This window comes from Cyprinodon variegatus, unplaced genomic scaffold (assembly GCF_000732505.1).
Source record: "Cyprinodon variegatus isolate N-32 unplaced genomic scaffold, C_variegatus-1.0 Scaffold6, whole genome shotgun sequence".
Taxonomy (NCBI): Eukaryota; Metazoa; Chordata; class Actinopteri; order Cyprinodontiformes; family Cyprinodontidae; genus Cyprinodon; species Cyprinodon variegatus.
This window is the reverse complement of record NW_015150459.1, coordinates 2034537-2061400: the sequence shown is the minus strand read 5'-3', so window position 1 is coordinate 2061400 and position 26864 is coordinate 2034537. Positions and strand designations below refer to the sequence as shown.

The 26864-nt window shown below is 37.4% G+C and overlaps 4 protein-coding genes across 5 annotated transcripts; 2 read left to right on the top strand and 2 right to left on the bottom strand.

The window, feature by feature from the left end:
• Positions 1-237: 237 nt before the first annotated feature.
• Positions 238-9988, top strand: themis2 (thymocyte selection associated family member 2). Of its 2 annotated transcripts, none has more exons than XM_015375261.1 (7): positions 238-256; positions 810-926; positions 1250-1390; positions 1478-1903; positions 3599-4812; positions 4975-5092; positions 7058-9988. In XM_015375261.1, the coding sequence occupies exons 2-7, from the start codon at positions 824-826 to the stop codon at positions 7168-7170; spliced, it is 2115 nt and encodes a 704-aa protein (XP_015230747.1). In that variant the 5' UTR covers positions 238-256; positions 810-823; the 3' UTR covers positions 7171-9988. The 2 variants fall into 2 exon arrangements, with proteins under 2 accessions (XP_015230747.1, XP_015230738.1); XM_015375252.1 differs by lacking the exon at positions 238-256 and adding an exon at positions 307-379.
• A 40-nt stretch (positions 9989-10028) lies between these two features.
• rpa2 (replication protein A2) lies at positions 10029-15229 on the bottom strand. The gene is made up of 9 exons (XM_015375269.1): positions 15075-15229; positions 14785-14879; positions 14413-14514; positions 14156-14269; positions 13240-13314; positions 12925-13041; positions 11287-11424; positions 11009-11103; positions 10029-10485 (listed from the first exon to the last, which is right to left on the bottom strand). Exons 1-9 carry the CDS (start codon positions 15085-15087, stop codon positions 10398-10400), a joined length of 837 nt encoding a protein of 278 aa, XP_015230755.1. The 5' UTR covers positions 15088-15229; the 3' UTR covers positions 10029-10397.
• A 1309-nt stretch (positions 15230-16538) lies between these two features.
• Positions 16539-21597, top strand: smpdl3b (sphingomyelin phosphodiesterase acid-like 3B). Its single transcript, XM_015374834.1, has 8 exons — positions 16539-17081; positions 17192-17405; positions 18019-18116; positions 18240-18383; positions 18467-18636; positions 19945-20125; positions 20199-20332; positions 20471-21597. Exons 1-8 carry the CDS (start codon positions 17021-17023, stop codon positions 20831-20833), a joined length of 1365 nt encoding a protein of 454 aa, XP_015230320.1. The 5' UTR covers positions 16539-17020; the 3' UTR covers positions 20834-21597.
• A 153-nt stretch (positions 21598-21750) lies between these two features.
• mecr (mitochondrial trans-2-enoyl-CoA reductase) lies at positions 21751-26163 on the bottom strand. Its single transcript, XM_015374647.1, has 10 exons — positions 25858-26163; positions 24558-24655; positions 24311-24442; positions 24077-24220; positions 23853-23955; positions 23572-23674; positions 23399-23472; positions 23231-23291; positions 22153-22225; positions 21751-22047 (listed from the first exon to the last, which is right to left on the bottom strand). The coding sequence occupies exons 1-10, from the start codon at positions 26130-26132 to the stop codon at positions 21884-21886; spliced, it is 1227 nt and encodes a 408-aa protein (XP_015230133.1). The 5' UTR covers positions 26133-26163; the 3' UTR covers positions 21751-21883.
• Positions 26164-26864: the final 701 nt, after the last annotated feature.

Genomic DNA, 26864 nt, shown 5'->3' with positions numbered 1-26864 from the left:
AACACCACACAACTCACACAGTATTATATTGACTGAAAGGACGTAGCAGCTTTTGTGTGATGTTGTGGGGGGAGGGGGATCAAACCAACAGATCAGGCTGTTGTTTGAGGTTGTTTTTTGTGTGTGCCTCGTTTCAAAACTGTGGGTTTAGGCTGTACGCCTCGTAACAAAGACAGAAGCATGCTCTGTGTGTTGTAGTCTCTCTCCCTGCAGCATAAGGAAGTGAGGGTGCTGACTTTTCCTTGTATGTGTTAGAGTAAATAAGTTAGAGTAAGGTGAAGCTCCCACCATGAAGACGTATCAGAAAGCAACATTATTTTAAAAAATGCTGAATTTTAATGGAAGTTTAAATATAGGATGGTGATTATGTTATTTTCTGGTTAGTGTTTTAAGTTACAGCCTCTGTTTTAGGGTGCTATTTTCAAGCAGACATTGTGTAGTGTAAAATGTTAGTGTTTTACCTAAGACAGCTACTTTAAAATGCGACAAAAAGATTTTATTGTTTTGTTTTAGAAAAATGTCCTTCCTATACTGTTCTTCCCATTGTTGCGGTCTGTTGGCACTCAGTGTAAAAGTGAAGTAGATCAAATTAAACATTAAAGCCAATTTTTCCAAATCTTTGCAATAAAACAATGTCCAAAAATGAGCATTTCCCATTTTAAATGAAAAAAAAAAAAAAAAAAACTTGTGCAAAGAAAAACTCAGCTCCTGTCACTTCCTCATTTGCTTTTGTGGTTTTCAGCTGTGAGTGTAACTCCTCTTTTTACTGCACTCGTCATTTACACTCTGCCATTATTTCTGATTTGCAGCTCAGTGAACAGCAATGGCAGGCACCATTGCTTTGCCGCTTCAAGAATTCATTGCCTCACTGGACAATGCCAGCTTGCCAAAAATTTTGCAAGTTTGTTCTGGAGTTTATTTTCAAGGTAAGCCTTCATCTTTTTTTAAAGTGTGGGAAATTAAAATCTGAGACTATATGGTAACAGGGGCGAAGAAAATAGAATTAATCACACAAGATTGGATTAAACTGTGTCTGAGTGTTAAAATGAGTCTGTATCTTTTTCAAACCTCTATGGTTATATAACTTAATCTGTTAACTATTGGTCAGATGTTTCAGTATCCAAAGAAGAGGGCCAAGCATTTGTTGCTGCATTTGATACTGCAATATAACAAAATAATGAATATATACAGGATCTTTAATGAAAAATGTAACTTTTTGTCCCTTTTCTGGTTTATTACTTATGATAAGGTTCGATATATGAAATTTCTGGAAGTGAAGTGTGTTTTTCGACTGGGGATCTCGTAAAGGTCATTGGCATTGAACTGCAGTCTGTTTCCTGTGAAGACGTCATTAAAAATGAAACGTTTGAGTTGCCGATCACTCACACAGGTTTGTTGGAATTACATAATTGCAAAAATTATGTTTTTTCTGTTTTGTTTTATTTGTCGTTCGCTAAAGCACTTCTGTTTTTTCTAGGACTCTTCAAAGTGGTCCCCGAGCAGATGCCATACTCTTCTGTTGAGGAGATGTTAAGCCTGAGGCCCGTCTGCCTCGATGACTCCCTTCCTTTTACCTTCACCAGCCATACCAAGATGACCTTCGGCAGTCTCACGTTGGGGGCAGGCAAAGCCCTGACTGTGCTCTCCATCCAGAGGCATGAGGGCAAAGAGGATATGGTGCGTTGCCATGTAAGAGGGGAAACGGAGGCCTCGGCCGAAGTCTGCATTCCTCTGTCGTCTCGAGGGGAGTTTTACGAATGCGAGAGTGAGGAATGCTACACTCTTAAGGAGATCATGTCTTCACCTTGCCTTCGCATTCGAAGGTTTCGCTTTGTTAAGACCACCAAGTGTGAGCGAATCCTTGTCTTCAGTCCAATCTACCAGGTCCAGGCCATCATGAACTGTAAGTATAGCGGTCTATAAAATTAGTAATTTCTCAAATCTCAGCTTTAAAAAGATTTATATTCCAAGGTTTTGACCACAATTGTAGCTATATATTAATATCAAAATATGTTGGTACGCCCAAAATAGGAAAGCAATAATTTGTTCATATTTAGATCAAAGGAGGGGCCTACCAGGGTGCAGCTATAACTGCCCCTGCTCCGATTAGTTTTAGAGTGTGCATTATATGTTTAGCATACATCATTTTTTGCCATTTTGGAGACATATTTTACATGAAAAAAAAGTAATTCAAATAGGATGGATTATGGGGAGCTTTGAAGAGCTTGAGGTATGAAAAGGCAGTTGGTCCGAATGACAGTAATATTTAGGTATGGATACTTATAGAAGAGAGGGCAGTTGAGTTTTTTACTGGCTTGTTTAATGAAAACCTAGTCTGGACACTGAAGGAGGAGTTTGCAGATGTTCGAAATTCATGCAGAGAAAGTGCAAAGGGTCCCTGTTTCGAACCCCTGCTCCATCCATCTTAGCCGTTGTGCCTTTGGACAACACACTTCACAGCATAGTGGGCTGATGGTGATCAGAGGACCCGGTGGCATCTGTTTATGGCAGCCCCACTTCGTCCAGTGTGAATGTGTGTTAATTTAGTGAAAAGGTCTTTGGGGACCTCAGACTTGATAAAGTGCTATTCAAATACAGGCTATTTAGCATAAACCACATCTAGACAAAGATATGATACAGTACTCAAAGAGGAACTGTCATACTGCATGAGGAAGTAAGGGGTGGAAGACAATTATGAAGGATGATACAGGGCAGGCATGAAGACAGTAAGAGGTAAGGTGTCAATTTGAAATCAGTGATGGTTTAAGGAAAGTGTAGAGTAACATCAAAAATTGCTCACAATTCCTCCTTGTTTGTAATGGTAAGAGATAGACGAGGTCAGACAGGAGCTTCTGTGTACATGATGTCTGCAGATGACATTGCTTTATCTGTTAAAAGTAGCAAGAGAGTAAAGAGTAATTTGGAGGGAAAATATGTATGTGAATAAGGGCGTGGAAGATGGAAAGCTTGAGTGAGAAGAGATGGCAGAGTTCAGGCTAGGAGATGGTCCAGGCAGGGTGAAGTGGATGGAGACCATAATCAGGAGTGATTCAAGTTAGAGATGTAGCTTGAAGAGTGACAGCAAAGACTTTAAAGCAAAAAAGCAAACCTCTAGATGAAATTCATAGACGTGGTAAAGAAAAGCATAGATTTAACAGCTTAATGATTTCCCCATGTTGCGATACAAGGAAATTATGCATCTGATGCATTCCCTTAATCACTGGTGTGCCTCAAATTTGTTTAAATGATTTGAATTATCAGAACTTCAAAAAGCCAGAGCATCATCATCCATAGGTTGACACGATAATCTCAATGCATGTAAAAACACAGAATAAAAAGAAAGCAATAAAACACCTCTAAGATAGTAAATCATAAAAAAATTTTGTCACTAAACAAATTACTCTGGTAATGGTTAACTGACCTTAAACAGGAAAGGTTTAATCTGGTGTATTCGCAAGGTAATATTTAACTAACTGTGATGCTGTTTTTTTTACTTCAGAAGAGGGTTCACATCAGATACTTAACCAGAAAAAATGACATTGTCTCTTTCTCCTACTTTATGTCACTGTTTCCATCTTATTTACTTTTGTCTTCACAGTGAGAAAGAACGTGTTGAGGTTTCCGTCCAGCCTAGAGGTGGATGTTGTTGATGTCACTGATGTGTGTAAAGACGTAAACTTCGTGACCCCTCTAAGCCTGACAGAGGTCCTGTCGCAGCCGGACAATTCATTCCCTGTAGTGGCAGAGATATTGGAAGAGCCTCAGAGCCGCTCTTTCTTTAAGTGTGCCTGGCTACCAGGGCTTGTCAAGAGCACCAACTTGGTCTTGCACAAGAAAGGAACTACACCTATGGTCCTGATGTCCAGCTTGAAGGGCCGGAAGAATCAGCAGTACTTCCTTGTTTCCCAGCAGTATGGTGGAAAGTTTCGAAGGCGTCCAAGAGAGTTCAACTCAGTTTACGAGCTGTATGTTGCTTCAACCCAGACACAGGGACTCACGGTGAGCGTGACAAGGAACTGTGAAGAAGTGGAGGAGGAGGGTATGCCAGACCTCAGCATTGGGGAGAAGCTTAAGATTGTGAGCTGCACTAGAATGGAGTTACCTGGTGAAAACATCAAAGGGCAGAGGCAGTCTGTGGAGGCTCTTTTGTGTCATCGTCTCCAAGAGCCAGAAGATGAGGATGAGGATGAGGAGGAAGAGAATACACAAAAGGATAAACAGGAGGAGGAAAAAGAGGAGGTCTTACTGCCTCTTTACATGCAGGGTCACTTTGTAGAGATTCTCAGCGAAAACAAAAAGTATAAACTCAGTGATTTGGGAAAGGAGTTCAGTTTGCCACTGGACGTCAAAGTGGTGAGTCGAGACACTGAACTAGAGACGGATCCACTATTCGGATCTTCTTGTCTAAGAATCGAGGGGGCAATGTTGGAGCCCAGTATCCAGGCAAGCTTTCAAGATCGACCGGACCACTGTTTCCACATCCTGCCCCAGTGGCTTTCTATGTCTGTCTCTTTCACACAGGAGCCCCTACCATGGGCTCAGGACAATTGCCCAAAGTGTTTCATAGAAAAGGTTAGTGAGGTGACAGACACATTCTTTTATGATTTTCGCAAAAAGGATAACTCGGACGAGGCTCCTCCCCCTCGACCACCAAAACGAGATCTGTCATCGTCAAACTTGGTCAAAAAAACAGCTAAATCTACCAAAAAATCTGCAAATCCAAAGAAAAAGAAGGATAAAACCATCCCAACAGAGAAGTTGAACGATTTAACACTGAATCAAAAGAAAAGGCCTCCAGCTCCCCCTCCTCCAGTGAGTACTGTTCAGCATGTTTCATTGTAAAGATTCGTGCAGTATAACGTTTCTTAGAAAAAGTCTTGATAATAGTCAAAAAGAGAAGCTTTTTTTTCTTCTGTCTTGCTGAAGTGTCTTTGCCATTTTCTGCTATAATGACAATTTCCTCTTCTGCTTTAGGAGGTCCTAAACGATGACCTCCCTCCTCCTGTTGTACCAAGAAAGTGCTCAACTGCAGATAAAACAAGCAAGGCCCTTCCAAACACTTATGTAAAGATACATCAAACCATAGTAAAGGGTGAGGATCTTCTTTTTGCTTTGCCATTCTAAGATTAGATTTAAACTAGTGCTGTCAATCGCGATTAATCGCATTTTAATCGCAAATTTTTTTTCTGATTGAAAATCATTTAAATACTCTCGATGACATACAAAAAATACATACAGGCTAGGTTTGTGCCAATGTTCTTTTTTTAAAATGAAAACAGGTCACAGACACTGATTTATGCCATAGAAACATATGGCAAGAAGATGGGGAGGCATGTAGCAAAAAATAACAAATATGTAGCCAAAAAAAAGGCCCTGAAAACAGGCTGATGTAAAAGACAGTCTTTACAGTTAATACAGTCTTTTGAACAAGGACAAGCATTTTACCCTACTGCTATAAAATGCAGTACAGTTAACATTAGATGTTAATTAACCAAGGTAATAATGAACAATTTTCAATCAATACATCAAAATCAATAGACCGACATCACTAGATGGAGGTAGTCTATGCTCTAGAAAGTTAATTTTCAGCCTCTTAACAAAAATGAGAACACACACACACCCACCCACCCACACACAGACACACCCACCCACACACACACACACGATACTGACCTGTGGCGTACACAGACAGCAAGAGTGCCGTAGCAGATTCCATTTCACCTCAGTAATCTGTTTTCTCAGCGTATTTCAGGTTGCTATAGGCACCAGACACTCAACTAGTTTGTTGGTGGTGGGGCTTAAAGAAAAGGCACTAGCGTCACCCAGTGTATGAGCGTCTTTTTTCCTTGAGGAGCTCCGCTCTCGAAGCCTATGGAAAATGCATAGACTGGGGGAAAATAGCCCCGCCTTCCCGCAGGCTGCAGCGGGATGTACTTGGAAAATTGTACCATAAAACCACATAGCGTTAATCTCACGTTAAAAAAATTATCGCCGTTAAAATGGCCTTGCGTTAACACGATAATAACGCGATAATTTTGACAGCACTAGTTTAAACATATTCTCTCCTAATTAAACAGTTTATTAATGCAGATTTACATTTCTTCTCAGCATAGCCCTAAATTAAAAACACACTTGAAGCACCATCTCATTTAGCTTCTGCACTGAGTCAATAATATTGTGAGGCTATTATAACATATTGGCCACCTGAAGTGACTTTATGTGATCACTTAATGTCGTAAAAAGTCTCTATCTATTAGAATGTAATGATACTGTTAGGAACTTTCTTAGATGAAGACATCTGGAAAAGTTCCTCAATCCCAGAATAGCATGTATCCTTTTATATATTCATTATAACACAAGAAGTATCTGACAGAAAATAACGCTGGTAATTCCTCAAAGTCACTCTGGCCTGTTTCAGTCTCTTCTTCTGTTTAAAGCGGAAGTACGGCTGCCTTCACTGCAAATATGTAATGTGGTAGATCTTATTCTAACTTTCTCCTGAATGATATATATATATTGTAATATATTTTCTCTGTAAACTATGTGAAGGAATACAAATTGGCAATATTTTAGGGGAACCCTTGGTCAGCTGGAGTTAATTTCAGATTAATCAAAAATACATTTTTTGGCAGATGTAAAGTCAAGGAGACTGAACATTAAAATGTTAAAAATGTGGTTTAACAGCATAACTCTAAGGTTGTGGGCAGTTGAGCAACCAGATCGTTGCAGCTTTTCTTACTTGTTTTCTTGAAACACATCTCTTACTTGAATTCATCACAATATATACGATGTAAAAGGTGGACAAACGTTTTAAATAACTAATCAGCATAATATTATTCAATATCACTAAAATACACAAGCATCCCAGACCTTAGAAAGTCACTGTCGTCCTATTAGTTTTCCTTTCATACTATAAAGTTATTTCTTAAAATATAACACAATAGTTTAGATTATAACAAATTAGGAAAATAACTTAAGGAAAATATATTTTTTAGTTTCAAAGACAGAGCAAATACTTGTAATATAATTTCATATTGTTTTTTCTTGTCTTTCTCAGAGCACCTTGATGACGCGCCTGCAGACGTGGAAAGTGACCATGACTACGAAACTTTGGATGAGACTTTAGTAACTATGGTTAAAACTGCACAAGAAAGTGTGATGTTCTATTAACAGGAAAAGCCATTTTGTAACTTTAATGTGAGTTTAATCTAACAATATTATCTTGAATGTGGGCACGGAGTGCTGAAATCAGAAGAAGCTAAATTAGAACCGTAGAGTCTAGTTTAGAAGAAACAAACTGTCTATAAATATTTACATTGTGCTCAAACTCCTCAGGCTTTAGTAAAACATTAGCACAGAAAAAAAATGTACTGTTACTATGGTGACTAGTATTGTTAGAAAGTACTTGTACTTCAATTATTTGTCTGTCGAGGTTGTCAATGCTACTTCCTCAATTTCCTCTGTGCTCCATCATTGAAAAGCTTTTTTATTTTTCACGGCAGATGTTTTTATTTAAAAAAAGCACAGAAAGCGCCGGCGGATGGATTCGAGTTGCCAAGTCTTTTTTTTTTTAAGTGCGACTTTAGCTTAGCTGCTACACCAATAATGCAAACTAGCAATACCACTGACAGCTGAACTCAAAAACACTGAATATCTCTTCATCATTTGCACCTGTTGCCTGATAAAGGGGTGGGGGATACCAGGCAGCAAACAAATGCGGTGAAAGCAGGAAGAGAATAGGGTGACTGAAAGGATCTGATAGAGTTCAAAAGGGCTAAACTGCATCTATATATGTTCATTAATGTCCAGCTGGCACCAAAGCTGATTAATTCATAAAGGAGCAAATACTGGCACATGTGCATTGGTATCTTTCATAGTTTTTTAATATAATGTGTCACATTATAACCTCTAAACACAAGTACATTGTAGGCTTTATGTGGCCAACACAAAAGACAGCTTCATCTTAAAGCTGGAAAATTAAACAGTTATTTGTAAAAAAGAATTGAAAGGGTGTAGTATGCATCTGTATTTACGCCTTGCATTAATATCTTAAAACATAGAGGCTGGTTCCAGGTGTGGACAAGCAGTCTGTGGGGCGCAGTGTAATTGCCAGGGGTGTGTTGGAAATTAATTGAATAGATTTTCCATTTTGAAAGTGTTCTCAACAAATTGAACGATAAAATAAACAGTTAAACCTAAAATAATTACAATTAGGGTATATAGGTGGTTGCTTTGTGATTTAAAGGAGATTGTGGTTTATTTTGATGTTTTTGTTTAATGAACTGTCATTGGCTTTTCCTTTGTTTAACTGTTAAAATGGTTAACAGGTGGAGGGGGTGTGGATACCTTATAAACCAAAGTGGTTTAGGGACCACTGCCTTAAAAAAATCCTAATTTCTTTGCAGTTACAGCTGCAGGAGTATGTCTAACAGCTTATCAGGGACATGTCTATTATTCTCTGAAGACTGCTTTCAGGTCTTTTGTAAACTATTATTATTTATGCAAAACGTGAGCATTTGTTTTTAATTTCAGTTCGAGATAAAATATGTTCTGACCTACATAGGACTTTTAATAGGCTTTAATTTGTGGGTCCTTATCCTGCTAGGGGTTGAACCGACATCAAAACCTCAGGGGTTTTGCAGCTAGCGTTTTTATAACTGCTTGGTTTGTAAGCAGAGTTACAGAATTCATAGAGTATGTATAATTTAAATTACATTTCATGGCACCTGTTTTCTTTTCATGCTTCCTGCACGTTTTGGGTTTAGCTCAAAGGTTGGAGCGGGAGGCATGTGTTCTGAAGAGGGCTTCAAGAATGTGGGTCAAAACCCACTGTATGCCACTCCGGTACTCTTAACAAGATCCTTAGTACAGTGTGGAAGACCTTTTTGATTTTTTTTTTATATATACCAGAAGCTTGAATATTCTGTATTTTGAATACTTAGGAAATTTGTAGTTAAACCACATCCTGCAAAGATAAACTCTCCAGGGTAGAGTCTAATGGAACAGACAACCTTTAAACCACAAGTCTTTGTAGTTGAAGAGCTGCTTGAAGACGTCTGTGTGAAAAATTAATAGTAGGGGGTAGGTGATGATGAAATGGACTGAGCCAAAGAGAGGTTCGAGACGCCAAATTTAGGTATCAAGTATCCCCTAGCTAAATTCGGGTGGACCAATTTTAAAACCTTGACCTTAAAAAAGGATGCTTATCGACATGTTTTCACATGATAAAAAAAAAAAAAAGATAAATACAGTCACTCTTCACTTCTAAAGGGTACCTCAGCTTTTTAATACTTGGAATACTTTTTTTTCCTTTTCTTTACAAGTCAGTCTGCTGTGAAGCAGGCTTGTATTAGTAGCCAGGTTACTACAATCAAACCTAAAAATATTATCCTTTGAGGATGTTGAATTAACTATATGGTGTATATATTGCAAAGGCTGTTTTTCGTAGTTTACAGTTTCTATATTGTGCAATACTAGGGAGTTACCTAGTGTATATATGTTTAGGGTCATAGCAACTGCACAATGATATAAAGAAAATATGACTTCTTTTAAAAGACGCGCTACTGTCACTTGGTTTGGGGAAGGATTGCATTTCCCTAAAAAGGCGTCTATTTTGACTTGGCTACAGTGGCTAGGCAAACTAAACAAAGTCAGAGGAGAAACTAAACCTATTTAAACTTGCCCTCCAACCACATTGATCTATGAATACATGTTTTTTTTTTTTGACTAAATATATTCAAACTATATGGTATAATTTCATCAAGTGCTACAAAGCCCATTTATGCTTCATCAAAACCCTTTGTGCATGTTTGCGTCCTGCGAAACATGCAATCCTGAGATTCAAATTAATGCTTGTGGTTAAGGCTAAAGTAATAAAATATGCATGAAACGTATCATAAAATGTTATAAATTTGCACAAATGTCATGAAACCAAGCTGAACCTTTCATGCAATAAAATGGTACAAAGTACAATGATATTTGTCGTGTCATTACTAAAGCTGCCTTAAAAGAAAAGGGAAAAAAGTAGAGGCTTTTTGTATAATCTTTAATAATAGAAAAAGGGAATTTTACAGGCAAAATAAAGAAATACAAATGTTGTAAGTCTTTAAAAGTACAAACTGTTATACAGGGGGAGGAGGTGGTGTGGTCTTAAGGGACAACCAAGCTATTCTGACTTGAACAGATGCAGAAGTGAGCTCGGGGAATACAGGATGTGAAAAACAAGTTTCCTCAAAGCCTGTGTTCTTCAGCATCGACCAGAGATACGAGGCAACCAGATTTTAGCGCTTCGGTGGTAAAAAGGCCGACGATCACAGATTAATTTAACTGTTTACTAACAAAGGTGACAGCTTAAATTCAAACAAGAAACCCAATAAGTGCTGCAAAGATGAAGCGGGTTAGTCATCATTGTCTGTTGATTTGTAGTGATCTTCGTCTATGGTCGAAAAGATGTGGCCTTCGTTACTCAGGAATTCCACTGCTTGCCTGGTAGATGAAAGAAACAAATAACAAGCAATGATCGGCATGTCTAGATTAGCAATGAAAAACTAGTTTAGAATAAAAGCGCTTAATCTAAAGCAAAAAGAAAAGTATAAAGCAAAACATTTTTAAACTAACAGTTTCAAATATAAAGTTTTGTATACAATACAAAATATGCACAGATATTTGTTCAATTTGTTTTTGTTTGGAAGATGTTTGGCGAGAAAAAGATTTCTGCATCTGTGCAAGATTTCAGTTTTAATATGAGCTTCTTTCCCCAGTGCATACCAAATTAGGAGCATATTTCATAAAACCGACTTTTCAATTTGTATTTCCTTCAAATAGAGCTAAAAATATTTCTACATTTATGTGGTTTTCTCTCCATTTTAAATGTATTCATGATCACTAAAAAAAAACTAGATTTGTCTAAAATCTTCTGAAAGTGATTCAACATTCATTTTGATGTTATGAAATAAAAATGTACCTCTTTGTATTCTCATTATTAAACTAAAAGCAGAAGTTCTCTTACTTGATTACAGCAAGACTTATGCCACTGAGTCTTTGCTTCAGATCCTGAATGCTGATGCCTTGTGGGTCCGGACAGCCTTTTATCAAACTCAACACCTTGTGAGAGAAAGAAGAAGAAGAAGAAAAAAAAGATAAAGCAATTATGAACTACTCATAGTTTCAATCTAACAATAATACATCTTGGTTTTCAGAGCTGTGCAAAGGACGGTTAAAGAATGAATACGGTATCAAAGCTTGGAAGACTAAGAATATTGCCAGTTCATTGTTATTTAGACTAACCTGGTTCTGATTTGCATTTAACCCATTGATGACCATTAGTGGGCTCTCATTGGCACCTTCGTAGCTCCCTCCGGTCATCCCCGGGCCTTGGTGAAGCATTGGTGTACTGTTGGCCCCCATTCCTCCACCGATACCTGGCTGTAGGAAGAACCGACCATAAACGGGGATTATGTGACTAAATACCTTCTTCCCACAGTCTGTGGGAAAACACAACATATAAAGCTGGCAAAGCTTATATTAGAGGAAGAGTTCACGACAGTAAAACTTGTTAATTAATTCTAACAAGACAAGTAGAGGAAGTTTTTTAATTTTACTACCATAGAGTAAATGTAACTTCTGTCTCAATTTAGAACCAGGCAGACAGCATTAAAATGTTAAAATATACATTATGGAGATAAAGTGTATATATATATAAAAAAAAAAAAAAAAAAAACTACAACTTAACTATCTTCTAATTGTTACATTTGAACAAAATCTTACACCTAGGCCTGGTTTTTAATTTACAAGCTTTAATGTTTTATTGGTATATTTCATTAGAAACCAAACAAACCAGTTTCTAATTGAAGTGGAAGAAAAAGCTATAGTTTTAAAGTTTTAGTTCAGCAGCCTTTAATCGGAAAACTTTGAACCAAACCAAACATCATTATTAGAAATATTATCAGACATCACTCATCAATTAAAAGGATTTGACCCCTTTGGTGTTGTCTATGTCTATCCCATTCTGCTGCATCTTTCTCTTACTGTTTAGGCTTGTTGACCAGATAGATTGTAAACATCCACTTCAGCTTTTGTTAGCCTTCAACTGTTTTCTTTCAGAGTTGCTCCACAATCTTAAACACAACTTGAACCGTCTTCCCCATCCTAGCTGAAAAGAAGCAGCCCAAAAGCTAAATATTATTCCCACCAAGCTTCACTGTAAAAATTATTTATTTAAAGTGACCTTTTGTTAATTTTGTATAAAAGAGCATTTTGCCTGCAACACAAAAGAAATAAAAAAACATGGCTGACAGGTTCAGGGTAGCTGAGGCTCAACGGCTCTCACTTAATGTTTTTATGCAGAGAATTAATCTGTCTTGCTTAATTCTATTTGGGATTAGTAAAGTAAATGGGGCTGGAAAATAACACATAATCTTACAAAAAAAAAAAAAAAAACACATATCCACAAACACATTTTTTCCACTTTACATTTAGTTGCTATATTTTGATCAATCATTTTCATTACTAATAAAAATCAAAAGAAAAATAAGAAGTTTAGGGGCATATCTAACGACTTTTGCAAGTCCCTGAGATAGATGCGTTTTTAAACGTGGCACAATATTTAGAGGGACCAAAACACTTTTTTCTCTCACAACTTGTTTAAATTCAAAGGTCTTTCTTTGCATTGTGGCACAAGAAAAAACCCCACCACACTGAGCAGCTTCTGATAAACAGTCTTACTTTCTAATAACAGAGATTCCGCTTAACTACACCAGATGAAATACACTAAAGCTCTCATGAGGCTCTGCTGGGTTTCTGAGTATACAGCTAAATGAGGAACTAACACAGAGGGCCTATGCTTATGGACTAAACTGTACTTCCTCATTCTCGAGTATTAAATACAGTTAAGTCTTATTAAAGGGTAAATATCCTATTTCTTACCACAGTTTGAGGTTTGCTGAGCGCCATGTGAGCATGGACAACCTCAAGAATGTGTGAGGTGATTTCATTCATGTCCTCCAGCGGCCTGACACTGAATGCTACAATAGATCTGTGGTTCTAGGAAAGGAAGAGAAACATCTTTAGCTTAGAATAATTAACATGGCTATAAAATAAACTGTTTCCTCATGTCAACGAACATCATAAATACTTTTACTAGTATTAAACAAATGTCTGTCTGTTGATGCAGATGAAACTTCTTATCTGGCAGGTTAAATGTGGTTAACTTTGAATGAGGCTTAATTTTGTCCAACTTACCTGAAAGGAGCGCAGATTTCCTGACACTTTGACATATGTTCCTGGGGGCAACACAGTGCTGTCAACACTAGGGTCCTAGAAAGGAGAAAAAAAAAAATACATAAATAAAGCAAGGGGAAAAAAAGGTATTCTAATGAGGTTGTCTAACCAAGTGAAATTTGAAAGCAGATGATACCTTATTTATTATTTTTTTTTTTTTTTTGTAATTCCCATTTAGTTTAAAAATATAAGAAATAATATGACCCATTATAATTTGGCACCTCTCATAAGATAATATAAACACTGTCTATTAAATTAGACTCCAGTTTTACAGAGAACTCTAAATAGACTCTTAATGGAAATTTGGAGCATTTAATTTTTTTTCAGGAGGAAATAATAATACAAGAAATATATTTTCCAAAATTATGACTACTTTGTTAAAACACAGCTTTGACTTTGTAGTGTGTTTTCCCTTAATGTGTAATATGATCTAAGTTTCAAATAAAAGCACAAATAATACACATAAATACAAGCCAAATAATTTATTGAGTAAAATGTCTTTCTGAAACACTCTGAATATTTTATCATTTTCTGGTTCATCCATGAACCCAACTTCCTTTTGAAGTTGGGTTTAGGACAGATACTTACAACTTGATAGTTCAAACAGGACAAAAATCCTTAAATACACCCAACAATGGTTTTACAATAGGTGAAGAAGCCAATATTTTAAAAAAAGTTTTTAATTTTTGCTTGTATTTTGAAAACAAGAAAGGTAAGATTATCTGTCATCAGGTCATACAAATGTGCTGAATGCATGAGGACCTCAGAAAATCCACAGCAATGCACAACTTTTAAAACTTGTAAAACCCAAAAATGTTCATGTTGATGATAAGCACAAGTAAGTGTCTCACCAAAACTGTAGAAAACAACCACATACCTCGGTGTCTACCCACTGCTTCACGTCCATAGGAGCACCTGTCATGTCGTCCACCTTGTACTGGATGTTGGTCATAGATTTATCTGTGCTTCTTATGATGCCCACAATGGTGACCTAGAAAAAAACATTCATCATTGTGTGTTCATGGTTATAAGTATTCAATGTAAAAATAACGACAACCCCAAAAGTAATCTATCAAGTTATAGCAGCTGTGGGGTGCATGCTGTGGATCCACGCACTCCTCTGGATCAACGTACCTGCGTCACTTCCACTTCTCCCACTCTGAAGGTCTCTTCTGTCTGAGAGGCAGACATCAGCTGGGACACAGTGCAGGGGATGATTTGTGTAGCACGGGTCCTCTAATTTGACAAATGAAAAAGATTATATCAAATTTAATGCCCTATAAAAAGAGATTGTAGTCCATTCTTTCAGACATAACGCCACGAAAACACAAATATTTATAAACACACTCATATGAGAAAGGCTTATACACATGGGAACAGCAGCATAAGGTGGTTAATTACCCTACATTACAGTAGCTCAGCCTTCTTAGTTTAAGAGGTCATCTCTATAGTGTTTTCTGTAGTGTTAAACTCTTTAACATAATAATAATAATAATAATAACTGACCCCTTTCTTCTCTCCTCCCTGGGACAATGCTGGGGATGCAAAACCTCCAGGAGATTGAGTATAACCCCCGACCATCGCAGAGTCAGTGTATCCCCCTGAAAATACAAACACGTTGGCGTTTTTCATTAGTTTGCATGCCATATTCATAAAAAAGAGAACATTTTAACCAATAGTAGCTCAGCTAACATCAAAGGAGCACGCCGAGTTCAAGCTAACGTTGACGACAGTTAGGGTAACAACTGCAAAACAGACGCTTTCAAAATACTCAACAATATGGGAAGTGAACTCACCCTGATTCCACATACCGACACTATGGATATAAGTTATTAAAAATAAACGTAAATGTTATGAACTTTGATAAACGGGGTCGAGGGCTGCGGATAGCAATTGTTTTCCTTCTTCTGCAGTCCCGCGCTTAACTCAATGTAAGGCGCATGCGCACAGACTAAATCCCGCGAAACAGGCAAATGTGGGTTCGATTTTGCCCTGATCATTGTTTGTCAGAACCACAGCTACAATATTATATTCTAAGACAAACAGTTCAGGGACATAACTACTGAGATGTGTTCAATGTAAGGCTTTTTCAATGCGTTTCTACTGCAGAAAGTAAGCAGAATCCTTTGGCATAATTAACCTGGAAGACATTAATCAGGGCAAAAATAACAATATCAGACTGCGAGAACTTTTGCATATTGTGAAATACCAAGCCTAAACTACACATTCACACACTAGATGATAGATAGATAGATAGATAGATAGATAGATAGATAGATAGATAGATAGATAGATAGATAGATAGATAGATAGATAGATAGATATTCATGAAACCCTTGCTGATAAAGCTCACAAATATTTATACATGAGTGCTGTTTAAATAGATTCATGGCTCTATATTGGATATACTTTAAATGGGTTGAGTAGCTGTTCTTATTAGACCCCTATAAAACATAAACACAAATTCTTAAAGGGGTATGAATTCTCTATTAGTCCTTATTATATTGTGAATATTTAATTCCTGAATATTTGCTATTGTTTGTTTATGTTAATATACTAGAATGTTAAAACATTTCGAATGATGGTATAGAATAGAATAGAATAGAAAATCTCTTTATTGTCCCACAATGGAGAAATTTACAGCAGCCAAAAGATTATAGGAAAAAATTGTCACACAAATATGGACCTTAAAAAAATGTATAAGAATAACATAATAGTGAAGAGTTAAAGATAAACAATAAAATACTGTCCTGTAAAGTGTTTTAACAGTATCACTACCAACCTCTTGTTTAGAGGAGAACTTCTTATTCCAGATGTGGTGAATTACATCCATATTGGAGCAACAAATAACTTGGTAGGTTTGACTTAAGTTCATGTCAAGGGTGAAACTGTTGTAACCATGAAACTTTAGTTTTTGTTACTTAAAAGTTAAAATACTACTTATCTTTACTTTTCTTTCCATAATCTGTAGGTTGCGCCAGGTGTTATCCCTGATAAGTTTCATTGCCATGATGCCAGTAAAGGATTTTATCTACTACAGTAAATAGTGTAAATAAAAGGTGGGAAGGAATTTACCATTAAATATTTCAAGAATGTATAGAAAAGAGAGAAATGCTGGAATTATCAAGAATGTCAGTACATTCTAAATTTTTAATTCAATAAAATAGTAGTCACCCCTGATATATTTATTGTCATGACTATTCTTATTGTCGAATAATCAAAATGTTAAAGGCTCAAAAGAATAAAAGTATATCTGAGCTATTATTTATAGGTTATATTGTGTCTATATCTGGAAAAAAAAAATGTTACATAGTAGACTATATTTTTAAAAAGTTGAATGTCTGGCCTGCATTTAAGGTCATAAGTAGAATGTATGACCTCACCCAACTGGGTTTATCTTTAGCCCATATAAAAATAGTTATGTGCAGTGAGTTGACTGCTTTACTCCCTCCCCATGATTATTTGGAGTTCTTCAACAAACTATTTGTTGATATTGTCTGTAATATCAGAAAGCCCAACACCATCAGTTTATTTTCTTCTTAATTGCGCATTTTCTTCTTAAATGCGCAAAGTATGCGCAATGCAGGGAAGGCTCTGATTATTTACCATCTACTGATTTTATCAGCAGAGATTTAGTGAACACATTTCAAGGCAAAGAGGCGTCAATAATTGCTGCAGATATCTTATCTTATTTGCCTTCACGAACTTTCCTCCCAAAGCTCTCCCTTTCACAGAGTCCAACATGTTGTCCGTAAGGTTGCTCTTCTCCTGCCTCTTCTTTGGTGAAGCTCTTGCGTTGTCAGGTAAGAAAAAAAAAAAAAAAGTAATTGTTCAGTTTTATGCATTCATTTCGGTCTCGAGTGACCTTAAAATAACGCCTTACTTTGCGTAATAACGCGTTGCTTTCATCCAGGGAGCTTTTGGCATATCACGGATTTGCACTGGGATCCGACGTACAAACTAACGGATAATCCGGAGACAGTGTGCGCATCCAGTGGTAAACGACCAGCGCTCGGTGCTGGTAAATTTGGAGACTATGCTTGTGATGCGCCATGGCAGCTGATCAACTCCTCGGTGTACGCCATGAAGAAGATTCTGCCAGATCCAGACTTCATTGTGTGGACAGGGTAGGCTATATATCCTCCGTAAAGCATAAATAAATTTTCCTTTCATATAAAAGCACAAATACAGTAAAAGGAAACAACAAATCTTTAAAGTAATTTGTCCAGCAACTTTTATGATTTAGGAGAACTGTTACTATTTATAGTTTTTGTCCGCTGCACCAAGCAGAAATCCGCAGCTTTAGCTGAAGCCCACTTCCCTGAGTTTAGATTGCCCACAAGCTCCTGATTGTCACTACTGAGAAGCTCACTTTACAAACATCTGATGCACCATCTAATCATGATGAATTTGATGAATCATATCAATTGGATGGTCAAACAAGCTTAAGTTAGTTATATAAAAAAATACTTGCATCCCCCCTACTTTAGGTATTTTGCATAATATTCCAGCTGAGTTTTAAATAGTTCTAAAAATATAAAACTTTAAAATACAAATGCTCAAAGTCTAGTCTTTAATGAAAAATAAAACTCAACACAAAAATAAATGCAAATCCGTCTTTCATGTCGCCCAGGGCAGAAAACCCTATAACCATTTTCAAAAACCATCACAACACTTTTGAATAACGCAACCACTTCCCTTTTTAATCCTTTAAAAATTTGTTACTTTCAAACCTTACAGGGATGACACACCACATGTCCCAAATGATGATCTAGGAGAAGAGGCTGTGATCAACATAATAGGAAACCTCACTCAGATCATAAGCCAGGTGTTTCCACGTAAGTGCAACTTCAAGTGACATAAAATGAGCCTTAAGTAGAAGCCAATTGAGGTAATCAGCAGTTATCTATAAAAATTGATCAATTTAACAGCTAATTCTTTTTGATTGTGTTTTTTTTTAGATACTAAAGTGTATTCTGCACTGGGGAACCATGACTACCACCCTAAGAGTCAGCTTCCTCCAGGCCCAAACTCCATCTACAACAAAATAGCAGAAATGTGGCATAACTGGCTGGAGCCAGCTTCCAAGGAAACCTTTAAAAATGGTGACACACACATTTCCCAAAGAACTGAAATCTTTTTAACCAACATCTGCTTGACAAATTAGACACCTAATATTTTTGCCTAGGTGGATACTACACTGAAAAACTCCTAAACCGAGCAGGTTACAGGATACTGGTCCTCAACACCAACCTCTACTACAACCAGAACAATGTGACCCTGAACGATGAAGATCCAGCAAGCCAGTTTAGCTGGTTGGATCAGACGCTTACAGATGCAGCCAAAAACAAAGAGAAGGTATAGAAATTTAAACTATAGTTCCATAAAGATAGGGGATGTCTTCATTTAATAGAGGGGTAGTCTTTATATAAACTTGCCGTAAAGCCGAATTCTCGTAGGATTTGTGCGTTCACAGACACAAGAATCCATCTGGTCACAATGCTGTTAGACCAACCTAAAACAGGTCCACCAAATATGTTTCAGTGTTATAGTTTAAGTTTGGACAAATCAGATAAATATGGCAGTGAAAGAGGATGTATGCATAGTTTCTACCATCACCTCAGTTTGTCAGAATCCATGATCTAATTTTTGAGAGACGAAGAGATGGCATGAGCGCTAAAAGCAGAAGTCTTTATTTCTGATTGTATCTGTTGCTATTCATTAAATTCAGTTTATTTATATAGCTTGTATTCACAACACGTCATCTCAAAGCACTTTACAGAGACGATTCAACTAGATCATACAGTCAAATTGATTAAAAGTTTTCTAAGAAAACCAGTTGATTGCATCAACTCATTGACACAAAGGCAATCCCCTTACTCCAAGCATGCTTGTAGCAACAGTGGAGAGAAAAACTGCCTTTTAACAGGAAGAAACCTCCAGCAGAACCAGGCTCAGTGTGAGCGGTCATCTGCTGAGGCCGACTGGGGTTCAAGGAGACAGAAGCAGAGATACAGAAAGAAGCAGAGATACCAAAGTTAACTTTCTACCAGCTCCACAGACGACGTCGTCTGGGAAACACACAACCTGGCAGACGAGCTCCGAGCCAGCTGCAATGTCAGGGGGTGAAGAGAGCACATACAGCCAGTCACAGTCAGAGAAACAGAACTACACTGAAAAACAGGCCAAGCTCAAACATCCATAAGCAAAGGTGTCAATGGCGGCAGCACAGCTGATATTTAATTCCAGGATGGAGTCACAGCCAAACAGTAATAGACCAGATGAAGATACTATGAAGAAAAGCACAGAGAGCATAGTGTTAGAGATTGAACAAAAAAATTATGAAGAGTGGGAGAATAGAGATAGAATGAAGCAGAATTTAATGTTACCATGATTGCCTGACAATCAAACTTTAGAAGGCGTGGTCTAGATGTCACTCCGTCCAATCAGCATGGAAGGTTCTGCTGAATGTCCCTCCTTTTCCCAAGCAGATTAGTTAGAAGCAGTCACGGATTAATAATCTATACAACTATACCTGAGTCTAACATTATCCGTCTGGCTTCCCAGGCTAGCCTTTATATACAATCATGAAAAAGAAATAAGTAAATCAAGTTTACATGTTGGGAGTTTACCGTTAGCTCACTGCGACTTGGCTTTCTCTCTCAGGTCTACATAATTGGACATGTTCCTCCAGGTTTCTTTGAGAAGAAAAGAAGTAAAACGTGGTTCACAGAAAAATTCAACCAGAGATATTTGGAAGTAATTCAGAAGCATCATTCCATCATAATTGGGCAGTTCTTCGGCCATCATCACACTGATAGCTTTCGCATGTTCTACAGCACAGAGGGTGAGAAACATCATTCATCTGTAACTCAAATGTATTTCCTTATAATTGTTTCATTGAAACCCGGTGTCCCCAGGTCAGCCCATTAGTACAATGTTCCTCAGCCCGGGAGTCACACCATGGGAAACAACACTTCCTGGAGTTGTGGATGGCGCTAACAACCCTGGGATTCGAGTCTTTGAGTATGACACTGAAACATTGTTGGTGAAAGTAAGTAACAGTCACACAAAAATAGTTTCAAAGGGTCTTTGTTTGCACATGTTTAGGGGTAATATGCTCTCCAGAAAAGACTTCACATGCTCACGTCTTTATGCTTTGTACTGTCTTGCAACCCCAATGTGTGAACAGGATGTGGTGACATATTATCTGAACCTCACACACGCCAATGCAGAAACAGAGCGCTGGGAGAAAGAGTACCGCCTCACAGAGAGCTTCAGGGTACCAGACGCCTCTCCAGCCTCCATGCACCAGGTTCTGGAGCTCATGGCAACCGACAGCTGCTACCTGCAAAAGTACTACGAGTTTAACTCTGTCAGCTATGATCTGAAAGAGTGCGACGGCGACTGCCGTGTTGACCATGTATGTGCAGCAAGGGAAGTAGACTTTGAGAGGTATGAACAATGTCTGGTGAAGGAAGGAGCCGTTTCCATGTATGGAGGGCTGCTGCTGGTCATTTCTATGGCAGCAACAGGAATGCTAGCTGGATGGTAGAAATGATCAGCATCACAGTTGGTTATCTAAAACATTTCATACAGACAGTTCCTCCCATTTAATTTATATATCATTAAAAAGCTCATGTTTTTAACTATTCAATCCAAAAATCAATCCATCTATCTATGCATCTCAGGTGTGTCTTTTCATTATTTTGATTATTGCTAATAACCCAGTCATTGTCCTGTTACATCAGGTCTTTGCTTAAGAAGATGGTTGTTCACAATGCGCTGTATTCAACCACATCATTCCATGGTTCTGGGGGAAGCTACGTTTTTTATGATGATGTCCATGTTCCTGTATTAGGTAGATGGGCTGTAAAATCCATTACTGGAAGAAAGTTTTGAACTAGAGCAGATAAATCTTCACGTGAAATAAAAACATGAACTGGGAAAGTGTAGCTTTAGGAAACATTTTGATTGCAGCGCCTGGACAATGTAAAAGAAGTTTTACGTGAAACGTCTTGTTGAATGAATGCTTAGTTTCAGTTTTTTCTGCTATCTATTAAATATATTGTAGCTATAAATGTAATGTATTGAGTTTTTAAATAAAAACCTCTCTTTTCACTAGGATTAATTGGTACAGGTCTTTTGCAAAACCTTATGATGTTTTCTCCCCAAAAACCTTTGAACTTCATTTGGATGAAAGAAAAAAATAAGAGAAACCAAGTAAATACTGTTACTTGTGCATAAATTAAAAATACATTCTGTTGATTGAGTTGCAACGTCATGAGTTGAATTTTTTTTAAACCAGAATCTGTTGCTGAGCAGTACAGATAAAATGTAATCTAGGTTTCTTACCTACTCTTATCTTATATGTTCAAATAAAGGTTTAATGGACTCTTCATTACTGCTTGTAAGCGAGACAACAAAGTATATGATTGTGACATAGAATAACAGACAGCAAACTTTGAGCCTGACGAGAACGCACTTTTATTGAGCTCATAACTGGTTTACATAACAACGATAAAGCATCATGTATCTTAGGTTTCACTTGCGTTTACACATGATGACACCACAATGTGGTGACTGAATGATGAGAGCAAAATTTTCACATAATTAGGACCTGTTTACTGGAAGCAAAAGGCTGCATGGCTGCTTCCAGAGCCTTCTGATAGTCTTGTAGATGCACCTCTGAGCAGGAAGGAGCTCTTAGCTTCCCCTGCTGGATAAGAGAGCAAAGTTCATCCAGCATGGCTCTAAATGGCCTCCCATCTAAGGGGAAACAAAAACAAAAAACAGCATCTCTAAACTTGTTCTTTTTTAAACAATCGTGATGCTTTATTATCACTTTACACATCAGTTAACACGCCTGCTCACCATGAGCGTGATCTTTCTTCCACTGCGTAACCCAAAAACCACACACTTTGACGTCCTTGAAAATAAGAGCACTCTGGAGACACCACATTTAGTTAGTTAAAACATGGAAGTAATCTCTCAAATATTCAATCAACAGCTATAACTACTGGATTACAGACAGCTACGTGTTTAAAGTATCCATGCCCCTCAACCTTTACACAGTCTGTCACCTAAAAGCAACAAGCATTGATCTATTCTAGTGGGATTTGATAGAACAAAAAGTTTGAAAAGAATATGCTATAATAATCTGTTATCCAATGCAACTACAGGCTATTTAGATCACTTCATTATTAAGGAGAGTCCATCTGTGTGTGATTTACTCCATGTATAAATTTACAGTTTCTGTGAAAAAATAAAATCCTGTAGTAAACAGCATTTTATAAAATTGCTAACCAACCACGTGAAAACTATCCACCAAAACTGGCAAAGGATAGCATTACCAATAAAACATTCAGCCAAGGGTCCTACGGCAGCTTTATGGACAACTATGAAGTCCTGCTAGAGGTTTAACACGGACAGTATGGATGAAATGACAAATATGTGGGAGAAGGTGGCTTGAAACTAACATTGCACATCCCCCTGAACACAGCATTCCCATAATGAAACAGGGGATTGAGAGTGTCAAGGACAGAAAGGCTGGAAAGCATTTACAGGAAGCTAATTTTACAAGAGGAGGTTGTGAGGTTCACTTTAACCAGGATAAGGATCCTAAACACAGCCAGGCTTGAAGAGCAACGGTTTAGACTGAAGGTTGTTTTAGATGGCTCTGTTAATGTCCAAACTCATGCAAATAGATTATCTGTCACAAAACCTGTAAAAACAAGTATTTAAGGACCCCCAATCATTTACTCAGACTGATCGTTAGCCATTTTGGTGGATAGAAAAGCATTCTACAAATTTCAGATTTTGTTTATATTTAATTCCTTTTTAATATTATCCACTATCACAAAATATTCAGATAAAATACAAGGTGACAAAATGTGAAAATGTTTAAGAGGTATTAATACTTCTTGCAAGGAACATTTATTTGTTTTCTTACCACAGGGACAGTCACTGGCTGTTTAGACATTCCACCATATGTCACCATAGATCCTCCTACTCTAGAAACAGTAACAGTCATAGAGAAAGGGGAAATAAAAGGTTCTTTTAAAAACCTTAAAATGTTATGCAAAATAATAAAAAAAAAAAAGCTGTTTAAAAAGCTCACTGTAGATGACGCAGCAGTTCTGTTGCACTCTTCCCTCCAACTCCATTTAAAGCCAATTTAGGCTTTGAACATGTCTGTAAAAAAAAAAAAAAAAAACCCAAACAAACCTGTAAACAGTAGGGCAAATCACATGGCCACATATCTTTATCTTTTGCTTATCTTCAGGGCAACACCTTAAAAAGTTCCCTCATGTCAGGTCGCCTAAGACTCTCTTCTTTGATGACATAACTGGCCCCCATATCCTTCAGCCTGTCACTAAGCTGTGTGAAATCTGGTCTTTAAAGAGGATGATGGACAGAAGAGAAAAAATAAGGTTAAAAAAAGAAAAAAAATTCATAAAGGTGATAATGTTGTTTGGAATCTCATTAGGGTTCTTAAGAGGCATGTTATGCATTCAGATTTAGCATTTCTTATAGAGTAAAATAAAGAGTTTATCACAGTCGATTGAGCTCACCTGTCTCGAATAACATTTATAGTGTTTATTCCTCTTGCTGCAGCAATCTGTATGACAGCCTGTCCAACTCCACTGTTGGCTGCATTCTGAATCACAGAGTCACCTATAAGGGAAGCAAGGACTCCTCTAAAGCCTGTTTTATCGTAAGCACATGTTTGATAGTTCAACTTAAGGCTTAAACATTTAGTAAAGTAAAAACATTTTGACGGTGTGGCAAAGCTTGCCTGGTCTAAGATCTTCAAAGTCAGAGAGCATTCTGAAGGCAGTACAGGGATTCACTCCCAGTGTGGCAGCAGAGAGCAGAGGAATGTTGTTTGGCACTGAGATAACATCCTCTTCAGCTAACACTGCCTCTGTCCTCCATGTCCCTGCTCACATAAAGCAAAACCACGTTGAAAGGACAATGTAGAATGAAAAAGTTTTCTTTTAAATAAAGACATTCGTATGGTTTAATTTACCGAGCCCCGCATCTCTGGGGATGACCCAGTCCCCTGCTTTAAGAGACTTCACCTGACTGCCCACTTCTATGACCTGGGCCACACCCTCATTGCCCCCAACAGCAGGAAGGTCTGGCAGGATTGCATATGTACCTAAAACCACAGAAACCCACAAAAATAATATTTCTTTGTTTTTGTAGTCAGAAATTAGGTATAGTATATTTTTGTTGATGCATTATGTGGACTAAAACCAACAAAGCAAAATTACCCTGAATCATGTTAATGTCAGATGGATTAATTGGAGATGCCAGGAGTTTAACCAGAACTTCCTTTGCACCTGTTTGGGGGACGGGTACATGCTCCAACCTGATGAATGAAATATACATATATTTGAAACATCATTCAAATGGAAACCAAGAAAGAAAAACACAAATAACGGTGCAGATCTTATTTCATTTTAAAGAGAATAACAGGATAATCAAGAAAGCTATATATATTTAAAAAAAAATCTTAACCGCATGTATCCTTTGTGAAAAAAAAAAGAAACCTTTTTTTTTTTTTTTTTTTAAACGTTACTGAAAAGAAAGTCTTTGGTACAACTCTTACAAGGGAAAACTCAAATAATAAGTAAAGGGGAACTTTCTACAGCAAAGATTAAGAACATAGGAGGTTAAAGGCCATGATATCCGTCAGTGACTTCACCTAGAGCTTTCTCTAGTAAACAAATAAAGAATACAGTCAGTTCATGACTGTAATAGCTCCCTACAGGACAAACACAGCACTGAATCAATGTTACTTTCTATAGGATTGAAAGAGGAAACAGTTGAACACAATGGTATCTATTGCTTTCTGGGGTTTAGTTTTGACCTAAGCTTACTATTTACTGCCCCCATGGCCTTAGAAGGAGAACATAAGTTAAACAAATGCAGTCTTTCTTTTACACTCAAAATAAAATAGTCTGTAAAGTGAAATTGGAAAGAGCAAAGATGGATTCATGGCAGTCATTTTCAAAATACATTGAGACAGGAGTTTAATGTCTTAATAAATCCAACTGAATGGACTCAATTGAAACAATGGGCAAAGTAAACACAAGACAGACAATGATCAAACAGACTTGTTAAATGATTTTGCAGTCAGGTTTAAAGGGTGAACAAATTATATAAATGTTCATATAACAGATGAAATGTTTTCCGTTTATTTTGATAATTTTGACAATCACGAGGCTAATGTGGTAGTCAGTAAGTAGGCCGGCATCTGCCCATGACCGGCCCGCAAAACGGTTTTATCACTGGGGGAAAAACATTCACCACAACCGGTGCTTCCTCAGGGGTTTCCCGTATGAGAACCTCGGTGGACAAGTGAGACAGCCGAGTGATGAAAGAAAACAAAAACCACAGTGGGGTGAGATATTTCCGGTTTGCAGCAGGTGCTTCTGATGAGGCTTTAGTTTCATTTGACAAAGTATTCGAGAGGGGATTCCAAAAGAAAATGTTTTCTGAACGATGCAAAATATATGTCTTTATTAATATAATAATATATTTGAAGCTTGTTAAGACACATATTCTTACTGAACGACTTGAGAAGGGTCTCCGTGTTTGCAGTAGATCAGAGCTTGACAAGTCTGGGCGCTGCGTCCAGCTGAATGACTGAAGTGGTTAACGTTAGCCTCTCTGTGCTTTGAACACTTTAACAAAGCCACGACACAGCCTCTTTTAGCGACTACTCGCTTTCTGAAACCCACCGAAAGTACTGGAAACCACATCTTGACACAGAAGACGACGTTAAATTTAAAAAATAATGAATTATTTTTAATTGTAGCTGTAATATAGCTACAAAGTAGCATAAGAAAGCAAGTTCAGGGTGATGGCGGCGGCCATGTTTGTTTAGTATGAAGTTTTTGTTGTCACTGGAGATAGCGAGGACAGTGCCCCTGGTGGATTAACGCTGTACTACAGTTGACAAATATAATATTTGTTGCCACAAATCCTTACACTACTGTCTATTTCCTACATATATAGCAATGAAATACAGTGGATAAAAAAAAAAAAACCACGCACTGTAATAATCCAAACCTTAAAGCTGCATGATAGATATTTAAATTACTCAAGAAAGTACTTACATTTTATGTCAGCAGTGGCAATCTTTACAGCGGTCTATATGGATAGTTGGCCAGGGCCCGACTATCCATATAGGCTGGGGAAGCCTATGTACCAGATATTAAAATGGAATTTATCTTCCAGCTGTGTCATGAAAAAATGTCCAGTGCTTTTATTGATGGTAGGGAATCAACTGGAAGCTGGCCTCCCTTGCTGAGGAGAGGGACACTATTATTATTTACGTGTCCCGTGGTCTCCAGCGTTTGATTTTGGAGAACAGAAGCACTTAAACAGATAAAGAGTCATGTTCTTTTGCCCTTCCCCTATTCCACACAAAATAATGCATCACTCCACCTGAAAATGTAAAGTTAAGGGACAAAATCAAAAAATTGCTATGTATATATATAACTATAACTACAAGTAGCGAAATTTGATATGTATATATATATATATATATATATATATATATATATATATAT

Excerpts from the sequence above, each read along its gene's own strand:
- themis2 (XM_015375261.1), top strand. The coding sequence starts at position 824 with ATGGCAGGCACCATTGCTTTGCCGCTTCAAGAATTCATTGCCTCACTG. Across the intron at positions 927-1,249 it reads TTCTGGAGTTTATTTTCAAG|GTTCGATATATGAAATTTCT; the intron begins GTAAGCCTTCAT and ends ACTTATGATAAG. Across the intron at positions 1,904-3,598 it reads GGTCCAGGCCATCATGAACT|TGAGAAAGAACGTGTTGAGG; the intron begins GTAAGTATAGCG and ends TTGTCTTCACAG.
- rpa2 (XM_015375269.1), bottom strand. Across the intron at positions 14,270-14,412 it reads GAGAAGTGGAAGTGACGCAG|GTCACCATTGTGGGCATCAT; the intron begins GTACGTTGATCC and ends GTTTTTTTCTAG. Across the intron at positions 13,315-14,155 it reads AGCAGTGGGTAGACACCGAG|GACCCTAGTGTTGACAGCAC; the intron begins GTATGTGGTTGT and ends TCTCCTTTCTAG.
- smpdl3b (XM_015374834.1), top strand. The coding sequence starts at position 17,021 with ATGTTGTCCGTAAGGTTGCTCTTCTCCTGCCTCTTCTTTGGTGAAGCT. Across the intron at positions 18,384-18,466 it reads CAAGGAAACCTTTAAAAATG|GTGGATACTACACTGAAAAA; the intron begins GTGACACACACA and ends ATTTTTGCCTAG. Across the intron at positions 18,637-19,944 it reads CAGCCAAAAACAAAGAGAAG|GTCTACATAATTGGACATGT; the intron begins GTATAGAAATTT and ends TTTCTCTCTCAG.
- mecr (XM_015374647.1), bottom strand. The coding sequence starts at position 26,132 with ATGCTACTTTGTAGCTATATTACAGCTACAATTAAAAATAATTCATTA. Across the intron at positions 22,226-23,230 it reads AGCCAGTGACTGTCCCTGTG|AGTGCTCTTATTTTCAAGGA; the intron begins GTAAGAAAACAA and ends TGGTGTCTCCAG. Across the intron at positions 22,048-22,152 it reads GAAGAAAGATCACGCTCATG|ATGGGAGGCCATTTAGAGCC; the intron begins GTGAGCAGGCGT and ends GTTTCCCCTTAG.